The following is a 19,102-nucleotide window of genomic DNA, read 5'->3' as shown; positions in this document are numbered from 1 at the left end:
AAAGTCCATTCCCATATTTTAGACCCTATTTTGATTATCCAGTATGAACTAGGCCATCGAACCTAAAACTCTCTAAAATGGGAAAACACAAATGTACTTACTTCCGGGGTAAATAATTTACGAAAGAAAAACAAAAAATTAGTCATTATTTTACGAAAAGAAAGGTATTTTATGTCGACTTTTCTGATGAAATGAACTTTGCGACAGCCTGACATTACATTGTAGAAACTGTCAATCGTGTAGGACTCTATTACGACATTTTTTTACTATGATTTCTTTAGACCTCTGATTTTGTACAATAAATATTGTGAAACTGAAAGACAATTGCTTTAAATTAAACGGTTTTCCCATCGACTTAGGTCATACAAGCTGGTGAACGTGACCCCAGCAACTGTTTCTTGTTAGTAGGACTGACTGATAGGCTCTGTTACTGTTCTGTCTCTCCCACTACATAAATTAAAGATGGAAAGAAGCGTTTGAATTATTCAGGACATATAGAACTATAAGTGCCTCTCTGCCAAGTTTCACATTGACAACACAACAGGAAGGTGGGAGGAGCGAAACAGCAACAGTACACATTCGTAGCTAAGGGTGATATTCCCATGGTATCCAGTTAAAACAATAACAAGTCAAAACGGTAACAAATTTTAATAGTCAAAACAGCAACACAAATTTGGTTAAAACGGTTCCTATTCACCTGAAAATATCTTAAAAGTTCCATCTGTCATTCTTATAGTTAAACTACATAGTCATAATTTTTATTCACTATTTCAGCTGAACAGATAGTTACTTGGTGCCAAGTAGAAGTACATTCTACAAACATCAATAACCGACAGGAAGTGGATGACAGATAATGAGTGGTGACCCATATTCAGGGGTCAATGGGGTTATTGTCTCGGAGCTGGAGAAAGATGGGATATCAATGGCTAAACTGGCTGTTCAGTGTGATTTGGCTGGCAAATATGACACAGCTCTCTTTTATTATGTAGTATGTATTGTATTGACTAATTAAAGGGACAGGGTTGCAGATGTTTGACCGATCATTCCAAATCTTCTAAGAAACAGGAAATTTTTAAGCTAAGCTAATCAGTAATAATATAACCAGCAAACTGTATGGAGACAGAGCTTTTGAGGTATATGCACCTACACTGTGGAATAGTCTCCCGCCAAAATTGAGAGCCCCTTGCACATACAACTTTATTAAAGGGCAATTGAAAACATGGATTTTTAGAAATTATTTTAATTAAAAGCAATTATAACTAGATACCATATTATTTTATATAATTCTTAAGTCTTTTCATTTTTATCACTTATTTTTCTTATTAACCTAATCAATGTAAAGACTGTTGAGATATTTTTATGTAACGGTCTATGAAAAATAAACTATTATTATTTTAATAGTGTTCTCAGCTCATTTGAGCCTTGAAATTCATGTGTGTCCAGAATTATCCGTGTTGAATGTTAAAATGACAACTCATCACTTCTGCATTTGCATTTCTTGTACTTCTGAAGACTATCTACATATGTATATTCAAGTTCCAAATCAATCCCCGAAAATGGCAAATGGCGACCATGGCCAATGGGTAGGCTTTTACTCATACTTACAAAACCAAATATTATACTTGATTTATTCCAGGAGGCAGCACAAGCCTTGTTTTTAGCGTCTCAAGCCGGGTCTAAAATTCCCAACATTCTCGGTAAAGTACAGGAATATACCTCTAGAGCTGAACAGCTGAAACAAATGGGTAAGTCATCGTGTTTTATGAGAAATTCTTAGTTTTTTCACTCTCTCAAGCCTACCGGCCACAAAATTATGCAATATATATCTGAGGGGCTGGTCAACTGGTCATTTTTTGTAACATCACACAAAGTACACATCATACGCTTTTACTTATATTATTTGGAGTTTAGGGTATATGACGTTTTATTACATTTACACTCACGGTTCAAAGGGTTGATATTGACCAGATTTGAATTAAAATTTCATTGTTTGATCCTTTCTAGTGTTTTTGTTTTGTAAAATTGACGCCTAATTGTAGAAAATTATGTCTCCTAAGTTTTCTAACTAATGATATCGAGTCATTATAAAACCAAACACCAAAACTAGTCCAAACTGTAGTATTAGTACAAATTCAATTTAAAACAAATTCAGTTCAGATATATATATAGATATGAATAGCATACTTTAGAAATATTTTCAGGTATAATTTACCACGTTTTTGATAATGAAAATTTTGCATACTGCCCTTTTAAAAGAAAATTGCTGTTGTTTCAGTGAATAGTACTCAATCAGCAGCCAGACTCGAACCAGCAGCACCTTTTAAATCAGATGAACAGTTAAATGTAGACCGTGCCAAGTTTTTGTTGAATCAAGGTTTTGATGAAGATGAGGCTGGGAATACAGAAACCGCCATAGATCTTTACAAACAGGCTGTTGAATTGTTTATCAAAATTGTGAGTTTTTTAGCCTTTTTTTCCAGGAGATGAAATGAAACTAATGGAGTCCTACTTTTCTGTACCATGTGGGCTAATGAAGACGGGCAACGCCATGCAGGGTGCAATGAAGGCAATTTTGCCAGGACAGCAGCATTAGCCTGCTCTTTTTCGATTTCCAACTGTCGAGGGATCTTTAACGTGCACAGTCTGTAGCACACAGGACCTCGTTTTCTTGTCCCATCCGAAAGACTAGATGCTTTTTCCATGTCAGCCCCTCTTACCTGCATCACTGATAGGGTGAAACCGGGTTGAAAAATCCAGTGATATTATCTTCACCTATGCCGGGATTGAACCTTGGACCTTCAGGTTAGCGAGAAAGCGTCTTAACTGACTAAGCCACCGCGGTCACTCACATTGGAGTGCCTAATACTTATTGCATCATGTGTTTAGAAACGTCCTAAAAACTTCTAGTTCTGAGGCTCACTGGAAATTTGGTCACAGTAAAAAAGTCACACGGTAATTTGGTCACTTTAAAATGGTCACACAGTAATTTGGTCACAGTAATACAGTCACACAGTAATTTGGTTACAGTAATACAGTCACACGGTAATTTGGTCACTGTAATATGGTAATTTGGTCACAATGATAAGGTCTCAAGGTCACACAGTAATTTAGTGACCTTATTACTGTGACCAAATTAACATGGACCTTTTTACTGTGACCAAATTACCGGGTGACTTTTTTACTGTGACCAAAGTACCATGTGACCTTTTTACTGTGACCAAATTTCAGATGACCCTAGTTACGTCACATCTTTCCCAATGGTTCCAAGTTTGTTGAAATGTACACATGACCTTTTCTTTTCTCAGTATTTCAGTCCAACTGTTTTTTTTTTTCTTCAGAAAAATGGGACCACAGATTCCTCTCTACAGTCTAAAATGACAGAATTGGCCACTCAGGCTTTAGACAGGTGGGTAGGACTTCAGTCTAATTAAGATAAGGCCAAACTTTTGTTCGGTTTTTAATTAACTTTAATTTTTAATATAGCCACTTCAGTTAGAGTCTAATGACTGCCCTCTTGAATGTTCGTCAAATTAACCTTTGTTAAATTTTTTGGTTGGTCTCCATTGTAATCTAACAAGATTTTTACCTAGGTCTGGTACTGGTGATGTTTCAAGCTATTTATAGCAGACAATCACTCGCCACTCTCCCACCAATCAGAATCACATTTACAAGCGAGTATTGGTAGTCATATCGTTCTACTTTGGGTTTCGCTATCCCACAATTCATAGTCGATATTTAGACATGGATTCTGCATGACGCTCTGTGATTGGTTGAAATGAACCTCAACAGTTCACGACCTTGGTATAAATCTACGAAAAAATATTAATAAGATTTGGCCAGACACAAAATGGGATCAAATGCGACAAAAAGTGGCATTACTTGTTTGGCCCAAACCATGAAAAATTACATCCATATATCTTGGGTGACCGCTTGAAACCTTGTATAACGATATATGACGCAGAATTACTTTTCGAAAAAAATGCAAAAAACTATTTGTACGTGTATTTTGTTAACATCTTTTTTATTATTTTTTTTACCGCTATACGTGGTCTTCATTCTTTGAAAATATAAACCTTGTATAACAATTTGAGATCTCAGGCCTATTGAACCAAAAACTCGTATAATAATACAGTATATGAGGTTTTTCATTTTCATCTGCAGAAAAGGAACATTGAACCTCGTATAATAATATATTTTACGAGGTTTTAAATTTGACTGTTTATATACGTGTTATTTAATTAGTGCTTTTTGAGTTATTTACAATCAAGCAAAGAATACAAGGTTTTGATCACAAGATCCGCGCTTTTACAAGCTTTCAAACGGTATCAAAAAGTCAAAATGACCAAATATGGCATGTACGAGGTTTCAAGCGGTCACCCACGACATCACGTCTGAGGAACGAACATGATTGATCAATCTATTGACTCTAAATGTTAAAACTTTTTTTAAATTTTTGATTACCCATTTTAGGGCTGAAGAATTGAAAAAGAAGCCTGATTTAGTCTCTACTATGGCAGCAACAAAAATAAACCCCACCCCTCGTAGGGTCATTCCAGGGCCATTAGGGTTCCTTGACCCTGAGGATGACCCCTCCATATCTCACCCCAGATCTCCGTCCCAACCTAAACAGAGGAACTCAGGAAGTGGAGGCTATACTAAAGATGAAATAGCAGTTTTAAGGTGAGAGGGTTTTGGGTCTATTTCATAAAAACCCACTGAGAGATTCTAGTCTTAAAAGAATTATAAAGAAGTTTTCTTAAAGGGATTGTAAAGAAATTTTCTAAATTTTTTTATGTGTATTTGGAACACTGAAAGAATCAACTTGCACCATTCAAATTTTCAATCAGACATCTGTGGTTCTTGTAATTCCACTACAACTAAGTGGTAGATGACATCACTAATTACATAATATGCTGTATCTTTTGATTAGTGTTGTCATCAAACACTTAGTTTTAGTGGAATTACAAGAACCACAGATGTCTGATTGAAAATTGGAATGGTACAAATTGATGCTATCAGTGTCATGATACACATTAGAAAACAATCTTTACAATCCCTTTAACTTTCTATGTGTCTTGTTATTAAGCAATCAAATTTTTCCTGATTGACCACTGCATGACATTGCCTGTCTTCACAGCTTGGCAATGCAAATGATTTTTATACGCCCACATCTCTCTATGTGGACGTATATTGTCGGCACCCCCGTCCGTCCGTCAACATTTGCTTGTAAACGCTCTAAAAACTAGATTTTTTCATGGAATCAAATGAAATTTGCTTCTATCAACATCAATTACTCGTAAACACTCTAAAAACTAGAGTGTTTGAAGGAATCAAATGAAATTTGGTATGTGCATACATATTCATGAAACGAAGGTCCGTCCGTCAACATTTGCTTGTGAACGCTCTAAAAACTAGATTTTTTCATGGAATCAAATGAAATTAGGTATGTGTATATATATTCATAAAACGAAGATCAAGTTCTAATTTGAGCTATTTTCGACCGTAAGAAGCAGAGTTATTGCCCTTGCCCTAAAATCTTGAATATTTACCATCCAAATGCCGTGGTGGGCGTATATGGCTTGAAGTCTTAAGCAATCGAACACCGATTGATATAAAACACAAGACAGAATTATATTTATTTTAACATTTTATTTCAGAAATACATCTTTTATAAATGGGAGAGAATATGTGCCTTTTATGGATGTGGATACCAAAGATAGATTTGCTCTTCCAGTCACTTTCTCGTAAGTTTATTTGTGTAGTTCTTCTCTACCTGAGATAGGAAAGGGGAATGGTTAAATTTGTTTCTTTTTCATTTTTCGTCTGTTTGTCTCCATTGTAATCTAACAAGATTTATACCAAGGTCGTGTACTATTGATTGTCATTTCAACCAATCACAGCTTATCATGCAGATTCTGTGTCTAAATATTGACTATGAATTATGGGGTTTATTTGTTACTAGAGTAGAGATGTGCATTAAGATTTTTCAACCCAGTTAATTAGGAGAATCCTAGACCCCCTTTGCTACAGGCTGTGCAGGTTTAATAAACCTTGAAAGTTTAAAATGAAACGTAGTCCAAAGCTGAGATTCCATATACGCGTCATGCGGATGCGTCATGCGGACATAAATGGCCCTTGCGGATCCGTCATGTGTCAAATATGATTCCATATGTTGGTCAAACGTATGCGGTATCTTTCATTTGACACACGGACTTCTAGACAGAGGGATGCTTTGGTGCATAAAAAATACAGGGAATCCTCACAATATACGTCACATTAGGGAGATCTCCGCGCGGAAAGGCGTCCAGATGTGTCAAAAATCGCTACACCCGGCAATTTTTTTGACGCATGACGGATACCATTTGACGGATACCACTTCCACATATATGGAATCATACTCCTTAAACCAACCATTTCGATTTTTAACGCATGACGGATCCGCATGACGCGTATATGGAATCTTAGCTTTATGGTACTATCTTTGCTAACTCATGGTATTGCTTTTCTTAAGGGGCTAAACACTAAAATACACAACATCTTTCTTAGTTTTACGCTTCATGAATTTCTTGGCAATGGGGTAAACTTTTCAAGATTTCTTAGCTGATACAGCTAAATTTTGTTTGGGCTAATTTTCAATACCTTTTTTTTTTAGATAATTATGTTTGCAATGAGGTAAACTTTTCAAGACTTCTATGATATCAAAACCAGGTTGTCTGATTACTAATTGTCTTTTTACAGAGATAAAGACGGTAAACTAGCCTTATCACCCAAACAACATCGTGATTTTTCACGCTGGGTTCGACCAGATGAGTTTTGTGATGATCCAAAGATGATTTTTGCTGTTTCAAGTTTTAGTATAAAACAGGTTTGTAAGAAGCCATTTCTTTTTTATACGCCCATATATATATTGTCCCTGTCCGTTGGTCGGTCAACATTTGCTTGTAAACGCTCTAAAAACTAGATTTTTTGATGGAATCAAATGAAATTCGGTATGTGTATACATATTCATAAAACGAAGATCAAGTTCAAATTTGAGCTATTTTCGACCGTTAGAAGCAGAGTTATTGCCCTTGCCCCAAAATCTTGAATATTTACCATCCGCATGCCGTGGTGGGCGTGTATGGCTGTGGTCCATTATCTTTTTGTAATAATTCAGATCTTTTTTCTTAGCTTTTATTTTTAATATAGCCACTTCATTTAGGAATTTTGTGAGAAAGTGGAGGAATTTGATTGGATAAAGCAGAGATCATCTGGTTAGGTCAAAAGGTTATTGTGATGAATGTTGAAGTGGCTATATTAAATATAAAAACTGATAAAAACCGCAATAGAAAAGTAATATTATTAAGAATGTGGACTCTCTGGGAGTAATGTCAAGTTGGCATAATTAGAAAATAAAAAATATTAGCTATTGCTAAATAAAGAATGTCAAGTTATTAAAAATGTGGAGTCTCGGGGGTGTTGATTTGACAAAACCTATTACCAAATAAATGTTGTTAGCTATGTGGACTCTCTGAAAGGGATGCTGAGTTGACAAACCTAAACACCTTATAAGCAAAATAAGAGATATTTGATGGACGGAATTGTCTTGCTTGAACAGATTTTTTATTAAGAATATACTTATATTTATATTATAGACTGTGGTATCAGATTGTAGTTTTGTGGCTTCATTAGCCATTAGTGCTCAATATGAACGCAGATTTAAAAAGAAATTGATAACTAGGTAGGTTTAAAGGTATACTACCTCTTAGAATGAACATAAAATTAAAGTCTTAAACTTGGTCAATAAGTGTATATATTCATCAGTTAGACTTACCAGGTACCATGACTAAAGAATAAAATCTCTATATAAGATGATATATCTATTAAACTAAATAATTATTGAAAAACGCTTCTAAGCATGTTTCAAAATTACTTAGTTTAATGAATTATTACTTAGTTTTATAGATTTATTAGATTATAGAGAGATTCTGTTGTATAGTTATGACACCAGGAAAGTCCACTGATGAACAAAGGCTCATTTTAACAAAGTTTAAAAATTTCAATTATACGTAAGTATGGGTGTATATCGTGGTTGCCCCTGTCGGTTCACATTTACCTCATGCTCACTCTACAGGCTACAATTCTCTATAGATTCTTTTGATCTTTTATATTTGTGTCAATATCATTATGAAGATGTGCACTATTGAATTTGGTGATTTTCCGATGATTTTATCGCATAAAACTCTGATATCGTGTTTTTTCACTTTTTTGGCTCGTGCTCACTCTACAGGCTACAATATAGAGTTTGTTTTACAGTTCACATTTAGCTCTTTATCAAGCTGCTGGTGGGCGTATTCGCTTGCGAGACCTATGTTTTGGTCATCATAAGAGAAGGTCAAAACAAACTGTGTTTTATATTTTCAGCATCATTTACCCTCAAAACAAAAATGGAGAACCAATTTATAATCCATGTGGTAAATATATGGTCAAATTACATATCAATGGAGTTCCTAGAAAGGTGAGTAACTCCTTCCTCCTGTTCAGTGACTTGATGTTGACCTGTGGCGGACTATGCAGATCATGCTTACTCTTTTCCAAACACCTGACGATACTTGTCCTTGGAGGAGTCGACTACTATGCAACGTTTACTCTTGATTTTGACATACTTTGGACAAGATTTTGGTTAACGGAATTGTCTTGCTTGGATTCTTACTTTGTCCATACTTTATCCATACTTTCTTTATACTTTCTTTATACTTTCTCCATACTTTATCCATACTTTATCCATAATTTATCCATACTTTATCCATACTTTGTCAATATTTTGTCCATACTTTCTCCATACTTTCTCCATACTTTATCCATACTTTATCCATGCTTTATCCATACTTTATCCATACTTTATCCATGCTTTGTCCATGCTTTGTCCATACTTTATAAATCCTATCTGTTTAAGCATGTTCTCTTTAACTTCGTTTGTCTTGCTTGTAAGGTTTCTTACTTAATCCATACTTTATCCATACTTTATCCATACTTCATAAGTCCTATCACTTTAAGCATGTTTTCTTTTACTTGGTTGGTCTTGCTTGTATGGATTCTTTCTTTATCCATACTTTATCCATATACTTTATCCATACTTTGTCCATACTTTATCCATACTTTGTCCATACTTTGTCCATACTTTGTCCATACTTTATCCATACTTTGTCCATACTTTGTTCATACTTCATAAGTCCTATCTGTTTAAGCATGTTCTATTTTACTTGGTTGGTCTTGCTTGTATGGATTCTTACTTTATCCATACTTTATCCATATGCTTTATCCATACTTTGTCCATACTTTATCCATACTTTGTCCATACTTTATCCATGCTTTATTTATACTTTGTCCATACTTTGTCCATACTTTATCCATACATTGTCCATACTTTGTCCATACTTTGTCCATACTTTATCCATAATTTATCTCTACTTTATCCATAATTTATCCATAATTCATCCATACTTATCCATACTTGTCCATACTTTATCCATAATTTATCCATAATTTATCCATAATTTATCCGTACTTTGTTTGTACTTTGTCCATACTTTATCCATAATTTATCCATACTTTATCCATACTTTATCCATACTTTATCTGTACTTTATCCATACTTTATCCATACTTTGTTTATACTTTATCCATACTTTATAAGTCCTATCTGTTTAAGCATGTTCACTTTTACTTGGTTTGTGATATTTCTACATCTTTTTTTATTTCTACGAAATTTCACAATCTTTCTTAGTTAAAGGGATTGTAAAGAGAGTTTTTAATCGCAAAATATGCTTTATCACATAAGACCCTTGGCGATTAGTGACGTCACCAAACACTTAGTTTTAGTAGAATCGCAGGAACCACAGACGTTTGATTAAAAATTGGAATAATGAAAATTAATGCTATTAGTGTCCCCAATACACATACAAAATTTCGAAAACCTCTTTACAATCCCTTTAATTGTGCCCTCTTATTCCAATATTTTATAGATTATTTCTCTAAATAAATTTTAGGTTGTGATAGATGATTTTTTACCAATGGGAAAACGTGGAGAATTATTGTGCTCCTTCTCGAATAATAAAAATGAATTATGGGTATCGCTCCTAGAGAAGGCTTACATGAAAGTAATGGGAGGTTACGATTTTCCTGGTTCAAATTCTGTAAGTTATGCACAAATTTCTTCAGAGTCAGATACTAGACACTAGATGCATCTTTTGTTTGTGTCATAAAATCCCAGTGTTGAAGAGGGCAGGAATTCGATTGGCTGTATCATCAAACTGACGAATGTTCAAGAGGCCAGTCTTTAGACCCTAACTGAAGTGATTGAATTAGAAATAAAAGGTAAAAAAGGGGTGCACATTGTACATGGGTAAATGGATTTTTCCTGATTTTAATGGGAAAAGGAAGGAGTGCGCATTATACACAGGTGTGCATTATATTCGGAAATATACGGTAGTAAAAATGGAATTTTATCTTATTTTAATAAGACTGGGTCATGTTCTTATGTTGAATAATTTGAATGAACCAAAACCATAGAGATTGAACAGCCTTTAATTGTCAGACATTTTATTTTTAGAATATAGATCTGAATGCTTTAACGGGTTGGATTCCAGAACGTGTGGCTATTAGACTAAATTCACCAGAATTCGACAAAGAGAAGGAATTCAAGCGTCTGTTAGACAGATTCCATAAAGGACATTGCCTGGTTTCTGTGGCAACTGGTGAAATATCAGAAGCAGAAGGTGAAAGAGCTGGTCTAGTACCGACTCATGCGTACGCCATGTTGGATATACGAGAGGTCAAGGTACTGTTATTTCTTTAAAAATTTGAAATTAGTTTTCATAGAGTTTCATTTTATTTTTTGTAACTAAGGGCCGCTCGATTGATGGGTTCTGTATGTTCAAGATTTATGGAATCAACAGAACGTTAAGTAAAAGTTTGAACATGTGTGCTGAAAAATTAGTAGTTGTAGACAGAATTCAAAATGGCAGAGAAGGAAATAGTTGGAACATTTTGAAGGTGACGTATTCGCTCTCAAAAAGTTCGATTGTAGGCAGAATTGGAACAGATGGAACCTGTCCAGAACTCACCAATCGAGTGCCACCATTGAGAGTATATTTGTGCAAATTAGCTGTCATTTTGGCAATTCCAGTACTAACTTGCTGTTTGTTCCAGGGCAAGAAATTATTTATGTTAAAAAACCCTTGGAATCATTTACGATGGAAAGGAAGATACAGTGAAAACGATGATACAAGTTGGACACCAGAATTACAAAAAACTTTAAATTATGATCCCAAATCTGCCCAACTCTATGACAATGGTAGGTCCTTCATCTATATATATGCGACTTCTTTTCAGGTAGTGATGGTGCCAGCCTCCCGAGACATGGGGTACAAAAAGGGGGCAGACTGATTTATGGGGAGACAACTGGCGCGGTTGAAATTCAAAAGATGGCTACTCCGTGGAGGTGTCATAGTCACACACCTCTCCTGAAGTGTCTGAGAGAGTTCTCCAAAGAAAATTTGAACTGAATTGAATAAGGAATTGTGGGATATCAAAACCTAAAGTAGAGCGATATGACAGTCTCTTTGGGTTTTTGCTATCCCATAATTCCTTATTCTATCAAATGATCAAGATTTACATGACAACCTGTGTTGAAATGAACTTCAACAATATGTGACCTTTTAAGTTAACAATGGAGACAGCCCAAAAATAATGACCAAATGAAATTGTGATCTAATTTTGATTAGATTGGTCTTTACTAAAATGATTTATATTTTGTCTTGATACAGGTGTATTTTGGATAGATTATGAATCTATATGTCGGTTTTATGACGTATTTTATATTAACTGGAATCCAGATCTATTTTCACACACAACCTGTTTACACAAGTAAGCCATTTTGTTTTGTTTTTTTCTCAATGTCAACCTCAGTCGACCTTTGGCGTAGAAGTATTCACAGTGCAATCTTGCACAAAAAAATATTGTTTGGAAGTTAAAGATTGTAAAGAGTTTTCTAAATTCTTTATGTGCAAATTGATGCTATCAGTGTCTTCGATACACATAAAAAATTTAGAAAACTCTTTACAATCTCTTTAATATTAATTCGTTTATTTTTCAAGTACCTGGTCGGCGAAATCGGGACCTAAAAAAGATTCGTACAATATCAGTGACAATCCTCAATACAGACTTGAGATCAAATCACCTGAGTCTTCAGCTGTCTGGATATTATTGACTAGACATATTACAGATAAGGTAGAGTTATATTTCTTTAATCTCTAGAGTCGTAAGCAGTGTGGATAAAGACTTATGTTGCATTCGATACCTGCCGTGAAAATAGTGTTAACGACTTTCTTGCAATTCCGTAACTCAAGCACAAAAGTTTGGGCAATATTCACAACTTTATAAGTAAGGTGAAGGTTGTAGTAGTTGTGAAAATCAGTGTCCACAATTTTTCTCGATAACTAACATTAACCCTGTAAACACAGTAATCATGAAAGGTATCGAACAAGGTATATCAAAGCATTTTCAGTTATAACTGTTTCAAATTTAGTTGATCCTCTAAATAATCAGTGAATCTTTGTGGACACCACCTTAAAATGATACTACGTCTTAGAATGAACATAAAATTTATGTTCTCAAAATGGTCAATATGAGTATATATTCATCAGTTAGCTTACCTGGTGTCATAAAGTTACAACAGAATCCCTGTAAAATCTAGAAAATTCATAAAACTACCAGGTAAGTAATTATTGAAAAATGCTTAATCTTGATATCAAGCGTTTTTCAATAGTTTATTGAATATTTATGGATAATTACTAAGTTTTTTGGATTTATCGGATTATAAGAGGATCCTGTTATGTTATGTATGACACCAGGTATTTCTACTGGCTCTTATTGGCCAAGTTTAAAATTCTTAAATTTTATGTTAATTCTAAGACGTAGTATCACTTTAAGCTGCAAGCAAAGAAATAAATGATATAGTATTGAGTTATTGCCCTTGATCAGTCTGTGTACATGTACATGAGAAAATATTATGTTATATTTCAGGCTGATTTTGCTGACAATAAAGAATTCATTACAGTATTAGTTTATAAAACAGGCGGCAATCAGGTTTTTTATCCTTGTAAGTATCATTTTAATAATCTTTTCTTCCAATAGTTCATAGTGTTTTGAAAAGAGGGAATCAGAACAAAATTTTTAATTTTATTTGCACATATCTCTATGTTGACATTGTCTGCACTTGTGTCCCTGTGGGAGGCGCTCGATTAAAGTGTTCTGAACATATTCTGTTTGTTCCAATTTTGCGCCCAATTGAACAGTATGAAAACGGATTATGTCGCATTTTAAATTTTCCCATCTATTTCCTACTCCGCCATTTTGAATTCTGTCTTCGCCTACTATTTTTTTCGGCATACATGTAATGTGTTCTAAACTCTGTTCTAACTTGTTTTATTGAACGTCTGGTTGATTCTGTGAATCCTCGAACGTACAGAACTCACCAATCAAGCCCTCCCCCCTCTGTTCCTCCATCTGTTTTTTCATATTTCCAGAAACTCTCTAAAGATTTTTAATGATTTTTTTTAAAGTTTATCGTTTTACGAGCCACTACTGAAATGGTCATATTTGGATGTCATCAGCAATAGTAGCGCTCGATTGGAAAGTTCTGAACAGGTTCTGTGTGTTCACTTCTGCTTCCAATCTAATGGTATAAAAACAGATATGGCACATTCAAAATGTTCCCATCTATTCCCTCCTCCGCCATTTTGGAATCTCTCTGCACCTACTATTTGGCTCTCATGGAACTCTGTACTCTGTATTTCAGACGACCCACCACCGTATAAAGATGGAGTGAAAATAAATAGTCCACATTATTTATGTAAATTAGTTGAACCCAAGGGGACATCACTCTATACACTAGTGATATCACAGTATGAGAAGAACAATACAATAAGATACACGCTACGTGTTTACTCTACAGCTGAATTCAAACTCACCAAATTTACTGATCCTTATCTTACTCAGTTTGAGAAACATGTGGGTATTTTTAGATATTATTTGTAGGCTAAAGCTAAGATTCCATATACGTGTCATGCGGATCCGTCATGCGTCATCTGTCATGCGTTAAAAATCGAAATTGTTGGTTTAAGAGGGTATGATTCCATATATGCAGAAGCGGTATCCGTCAAATGATCTCCGTCATGCGTCAAAAAAAAAAAAATCGCCGGGTGTAGCAATTTTTTACGCATCCGGACGCCTTTCCGCGCGGAGATCTCCCAAATGTGACGTATTTTGTGGGGATTCCCTGTATTTTTTATGCACCAAAGCATCCATCTGTCTAGAAGTCCGTGCGTCAAAAGAAAGATAACGCATACGTTTAACACACATATGGAATGATATTTGACACATGACGGATCCGCAAGGGCAATTTATGTCGCAGCGCATCCGCATGACGCATATATGGAATCTTAGCTTAATGCTGTTAAATTTCCCTCAATATTGTGAGGTTCTATAGTTCAGTCGGTTCGAGTGTTGGTTCTTTACATGACGTCATTTGCATGGTTATCACAAGTGAATGGTGGCTGTGGGTTCCGATCTCGATCAGCGTGAAAATGTCTGATAACCTTAGATAAGTCATCTTAACTAATAATTCCAGTCCACCCAGCTGTCAATGGGTACCGATAATCCAGAAAAGATCAATGCCAAAAGGTTAAGCCAAGGCCCAGCTGGTAGAAAGAATTAATTGTGAACCTAAGTTGTTATCCTTGTAAAATATAGTTGTTTCTTTCTTTCAATGCATACTGCATGGTATTAACCGTCTTCGTCAGCAAATGAGGATGTGAAACTCTGAAATTCTTGTTGTTAGCAGTGGCTAAACCACCACAGGGACTGGTTGAACCAAGTCCAAGGGCCCCACCCCTAGAAAAAAATGCAGGAGAGCATATATTTAAAAAAAATCCTGGGGGCAAGGCCCCATTCCCTACAGGCCCCTACTCATCTATTTGAGTTCAAATGCACCATGCACTGATTTGTTTTCATAGAAGCAGTGAGTAAGTAATTTTCTGTTTGTATTTCAGATCAATGGAAAGTGGAGTACTAAAACTGCTGGGGGTTGTTCTAATTATCCAGATACACACAAAAACAACCCAATATACCAAATAAAGATAGACAATAATAGAACAGATAATTCTTTACTAATTGAACTCAGAGCTTACAAGTAAGTTTCTGTTCTTTAGACACACTCCTATGCTAGTCTATCTCCGAGGTCACAAGTAAGTTCCTTACACCTTTCACCCAAGTTCTGACTCTACCAGCCACATTATTAGCTGTTAAATACCTGATCAGCTGGTAAAGTGGCTGTTACCAGGTGATCTCACATAACGTTGGTGTATGCTTTAAGTTATATAACTTGGAGTTCATGGTATAGAATGTCTTGTTTTTTGTATGCTTAGTGTTCAAAAGGAAAAGTTGTCCTGATGAGGATTGTTTATCATAACCATGTCAGCAGCATGATATGAGTTCTGGTCAGTTATATAGCTGTCCTGATGAGGATTGTTTATCTAAAATAAATGTCATTTCGAGGAAATGGACCTATGCTATAACACCGCGGTCACGCCACCATTTGCGATTTTACAGCAACCGAAAATGTACTGAGTCTTAGCAACTCAATAAAGACGCCTTTCCAGTGTGACAGGTCTATAATTTATGATTTATAATCATATCATACTGCTTACATGTTTCTGGTATAAAATCCTCATCAGGACATTGAAGGAAAAAAGAAGTATGATATAACAGAATGATGTTGACTATTTTAGATCGTACAGTGTTGGTATTCAGGCTGTCTGTGTAACAGACAATGTACCTAATTCACCAGGATCTATTAAGAAAAAACCTTCGGGAGATTTCAGGTAAGATTTGTCATACTCAATCTAATTAAAATTAAATTATAATTTCGTATCTTTTTCATTTCCTGATATTTTTTATCTCAATGGTAATCTTACAAGTCTTCTGCCAAAGGTTCTTCCAAAAGGTAGTATTATTAACCAATCAAAGTGTGTCATGTAAAACCTTAATCTTGATTAGATAAAGAATTGTGGGATATTGAAATCTTAAGTAAAGCAATATGACAGCCTATTTTGGTTTCGCTATCCCATAATTCCTTATTTTATCAAGAAATAGGTTTTGATTGGATGAAAAAAAACATCCTTGGGACAAACCTTTGGAAGAAAACTGTTTAGATTACAATGTAGACTAAAATATCAGGAAACAAAAAAGATAAGGAATTGATATCTAACCTCATTTAAAGTTCCTGCTATCTTTGCATAGGGTCAAGGTGAAGGTCGTTAAGTTGTGAAGATCAATCTTGACAATTTTTCTCCATTTCCACCACTCTCCAAAGTAGTAGATACAAGAGAAACCCAATATCGAACAGAAATTCACAACATTGACCCTGTGAACACGATAATCACAAGAGGTATCGAATGAGGTATGAATAAGCCCTTGATTTTGGTATTTTCATTTCACCACAATAAATTGAAATTTGGAATGATTTATATAATTTCAGACCAGGATATTGTGTGTTACAGTTAAACAATCTACCAGGTGGTGTGTATAATATCATGCCCTGTACGTTCAGACCCGGGCAGGAGGGAGATTTCTTCCTAGATATCAGTAGCTCCGTCCCCTACTCTATATCCCACGTACAATAGTAATATTTATATAGTGTTTCTGTTTATATTTCAAACATATTTCATATATCTTAACTAAGTGTTTATATTATATGAAATTTAAGAAATGAGTTGCCAGATTTGATATTCCTCAAACCTTGGCGAATTGCATATTACACAAGCCTAATTAACCATGACCTAATTTGCATAGTTATTAACCTGTGCTATAGGTTCATCTCAGTTTTATTAACCTGTGTTATGAATTTCATATTACATTAGCCTAATTGACCATGACTTACCTTGCATTGTTGGTACGAGTTCATATCAGTTTTATTGACCTGTGTTATGAACCCAAGAACAGAACTGTTGTGTGATAAGTGCTATTCAGTATCCTACACAATCTGATGTGTAACTATAAAAGTGTGATATCTATCTTCCTTATGTAATAATTAGCTAAAGCAATAACTAATTTCTGTTCAAATTCTTGATATTTGATGCTTTTTACTATTGACTTGAACAAAAACAGTATATAATATATAGTACATAGCCAATAACAACATACCCTTGTATTTATTGTTGATGAAGTTGTTCTGATTTATTGTGATATACAATTATCAAATTTGACCGTATTGAACAACTTGGCCAATTCCAAACAAAGTTGATTGTAGTTTTGGAGAACTCCTTCATAAATACAATGCTACCTGCATTTTGGCTGACTTGTTTGGTAAGACATAAATTGATCTGGTTTTATCTCTTGGTGTTGACTATTATAGTAGTAGTAACTTGCTTGCTCTTTTAGAAGCACCTGATGGTACTTCTCTTTGGAGGAGTTCACTACTATACAACTTTTAGTCTTGATTTTGCCAAACTTGGGACAAGATTTTTGATTGACAGATATTGTAGGCATTTTTATCAAAGTGCTGCAATTCTTACAAATATAGATGTAGATTGTGAACTCAAGAGATTCTCAAATGGTTGTGAAAAAACAAATTGCCTTATTTGCTGTGTAAATTAAGATTTTCATCAAAACATGTTGGCCCCTAAATTATTTAATTTATATTTTGTTGCTGTGTAAATAATATCTGAAAGTGAAATATGAATATTTTATCTGTAAGTGAAATATTAATATTTTAATTGTAAATCAAATGTAAATATTTTATCTGAAAGTGAAATATTAATATTTTATAATGTAAATATTTTATCTGAAAGTGAAATGTAAATATTTTATAATGTATATGTTTTATCTGAAAGTGAAATGTAAATATTTTATAATGTAAATATTTTATCTGTAAGTGAAATGTAAATATTTTATATTGAAAATATTCAAACATGACTTTTAATTTATAATAAAAATTACTTGTCATTTGTTTGTATAAGGTTTTATAAGAGATACTCTCTTATAGAAGCACTGGCCTAGGTCACAAGCAAGTAGGGACTGTGAATTTCAGCATTGGAATACATCAATTTGATAGAAAATGACCTACTTCTAGAGAGATTTACAAGGTAAACAAATAATTCAAAAATGCAAAGCGATTGTTTCAGGTAGTTAATGAAAGGGAATCTAATCTACCATGGACAAGAACATTACTCAGATTTTTATTCCTTTTGTAAGCAGTCACCAAACGTTTAGTATAGATGTTAAGGGAAGGTCGACCTATATTATACGGCCTAGTGTGTGTTGATGTTCTACCCTTATCCTATCCATATTGCCATAGGTCTTGAATAGTCTTCTGAACTACTAGAACTGTGAATTGAACATAATCCCTTCAAATATACTTCAAAATAGAAATTTCTTTTCATATATATACATTATGTCTTTTCTATATTTAGCAGAGTCTCAAGAAAAGAAGATTCGTCATTTTAACTTTCAAATGCAGATAATTCTGAACACACATGGATTTAAAGGCTCAAGTTTAGACTGTGAGCTGTGAACACTATGGCATAGGCTACAGATTAGCTTAGCTGAACAATTCTATTTCTGAGACTAAGGTAGGTCTCACTCTGAATCAGTCTTGTCTCTTTGAATAAGGAAATTTTGTGTATAATATTACTGCTATGCCATTTCGTATTGTTTATTCGTATGCCATAAACGAAGAATCTAACAATTTCTTGATTATAATCAAGTTTTTGACTGGGATTTATTCGTTTTAAATTTATAAAAATTATGTGTAGTCTGAATCTTAAAATTATCTCCCCTGGCTTCTAATTTATTTTTAACCAAAACAATCTGCCACTCAATGATAAATGTCAAATTTAATGAGTGCTAATGGCTTAATCCCTTTAATCTTCATTAAAGGGGACAATTAGGCTTAATTAATGATTAGATTAGTGATTAAAACTCGCTGAAAGTAGAAGCGACTGGATAACGCAGCTTATAAAATAGAGTTGCGTCCCTTGAATTATGACGTCAGCCATTGTTA

At 34.4% G+C, this 19,102-nt stretch overlaps 1 protein-coding gene across 1 annotated transcript; it reads left to right on the top strand.

Annotated features, from left to right (window-relative positions):
- Positions 1–853: 853 nt before the first annotated feature.
- Positions 854–16,724, top strand: LOTGIDRAFT_138889 (hypothetical protein; the record flags this gene model as incomplete). Its single annotated transcript, XM_009049166.1, has 19 exons — positions 854–988; positions 1,637–1,757; positions 2,315–2,454; positions 3,339–3,406; positions 4,471–4,680; positions 5,658–5,744; positions 6,739–6,865; positions 7,635–7,720; positions 8,404–8,497; positions 10,029–10,175; positions 10,592–10,819; positions 11,191–11,335; positions 11,808–11,907; positions 12,138–12,270; positions 13,066–13,141; positions 13,841–14,052; positions 15,093–15,232; positions 15,831–15,923; positions 16,580–16,724. 19 exons carry the CDS (start codon positions 854–856, stop codon positions 16,722–16,724), a joined length of 2,487 nt encoding a protein of 828 aa, XP_009047414.1.
- Between the last annotated feature and the right edge of the window lie 2,378 nt (positions 16,725–19,102).

The sequence above is a fragment of the Lottia gigantea genome, assembly GCF_000327385.1.
Source record: "Lottia gigantea unplaced genomic scaffold LOTGIsca_130, whole genome shotgun sequence".
In the NCBI taxonomy this organism is placed as follows: Eukaryota; Metazoa; Mollusca; class Gastropoda; family Lottiidae; genus Lottia; species Lottia gigantea.
This window is presented reverse-complemented; position numbering and strand designations above follow the sequence as displayed.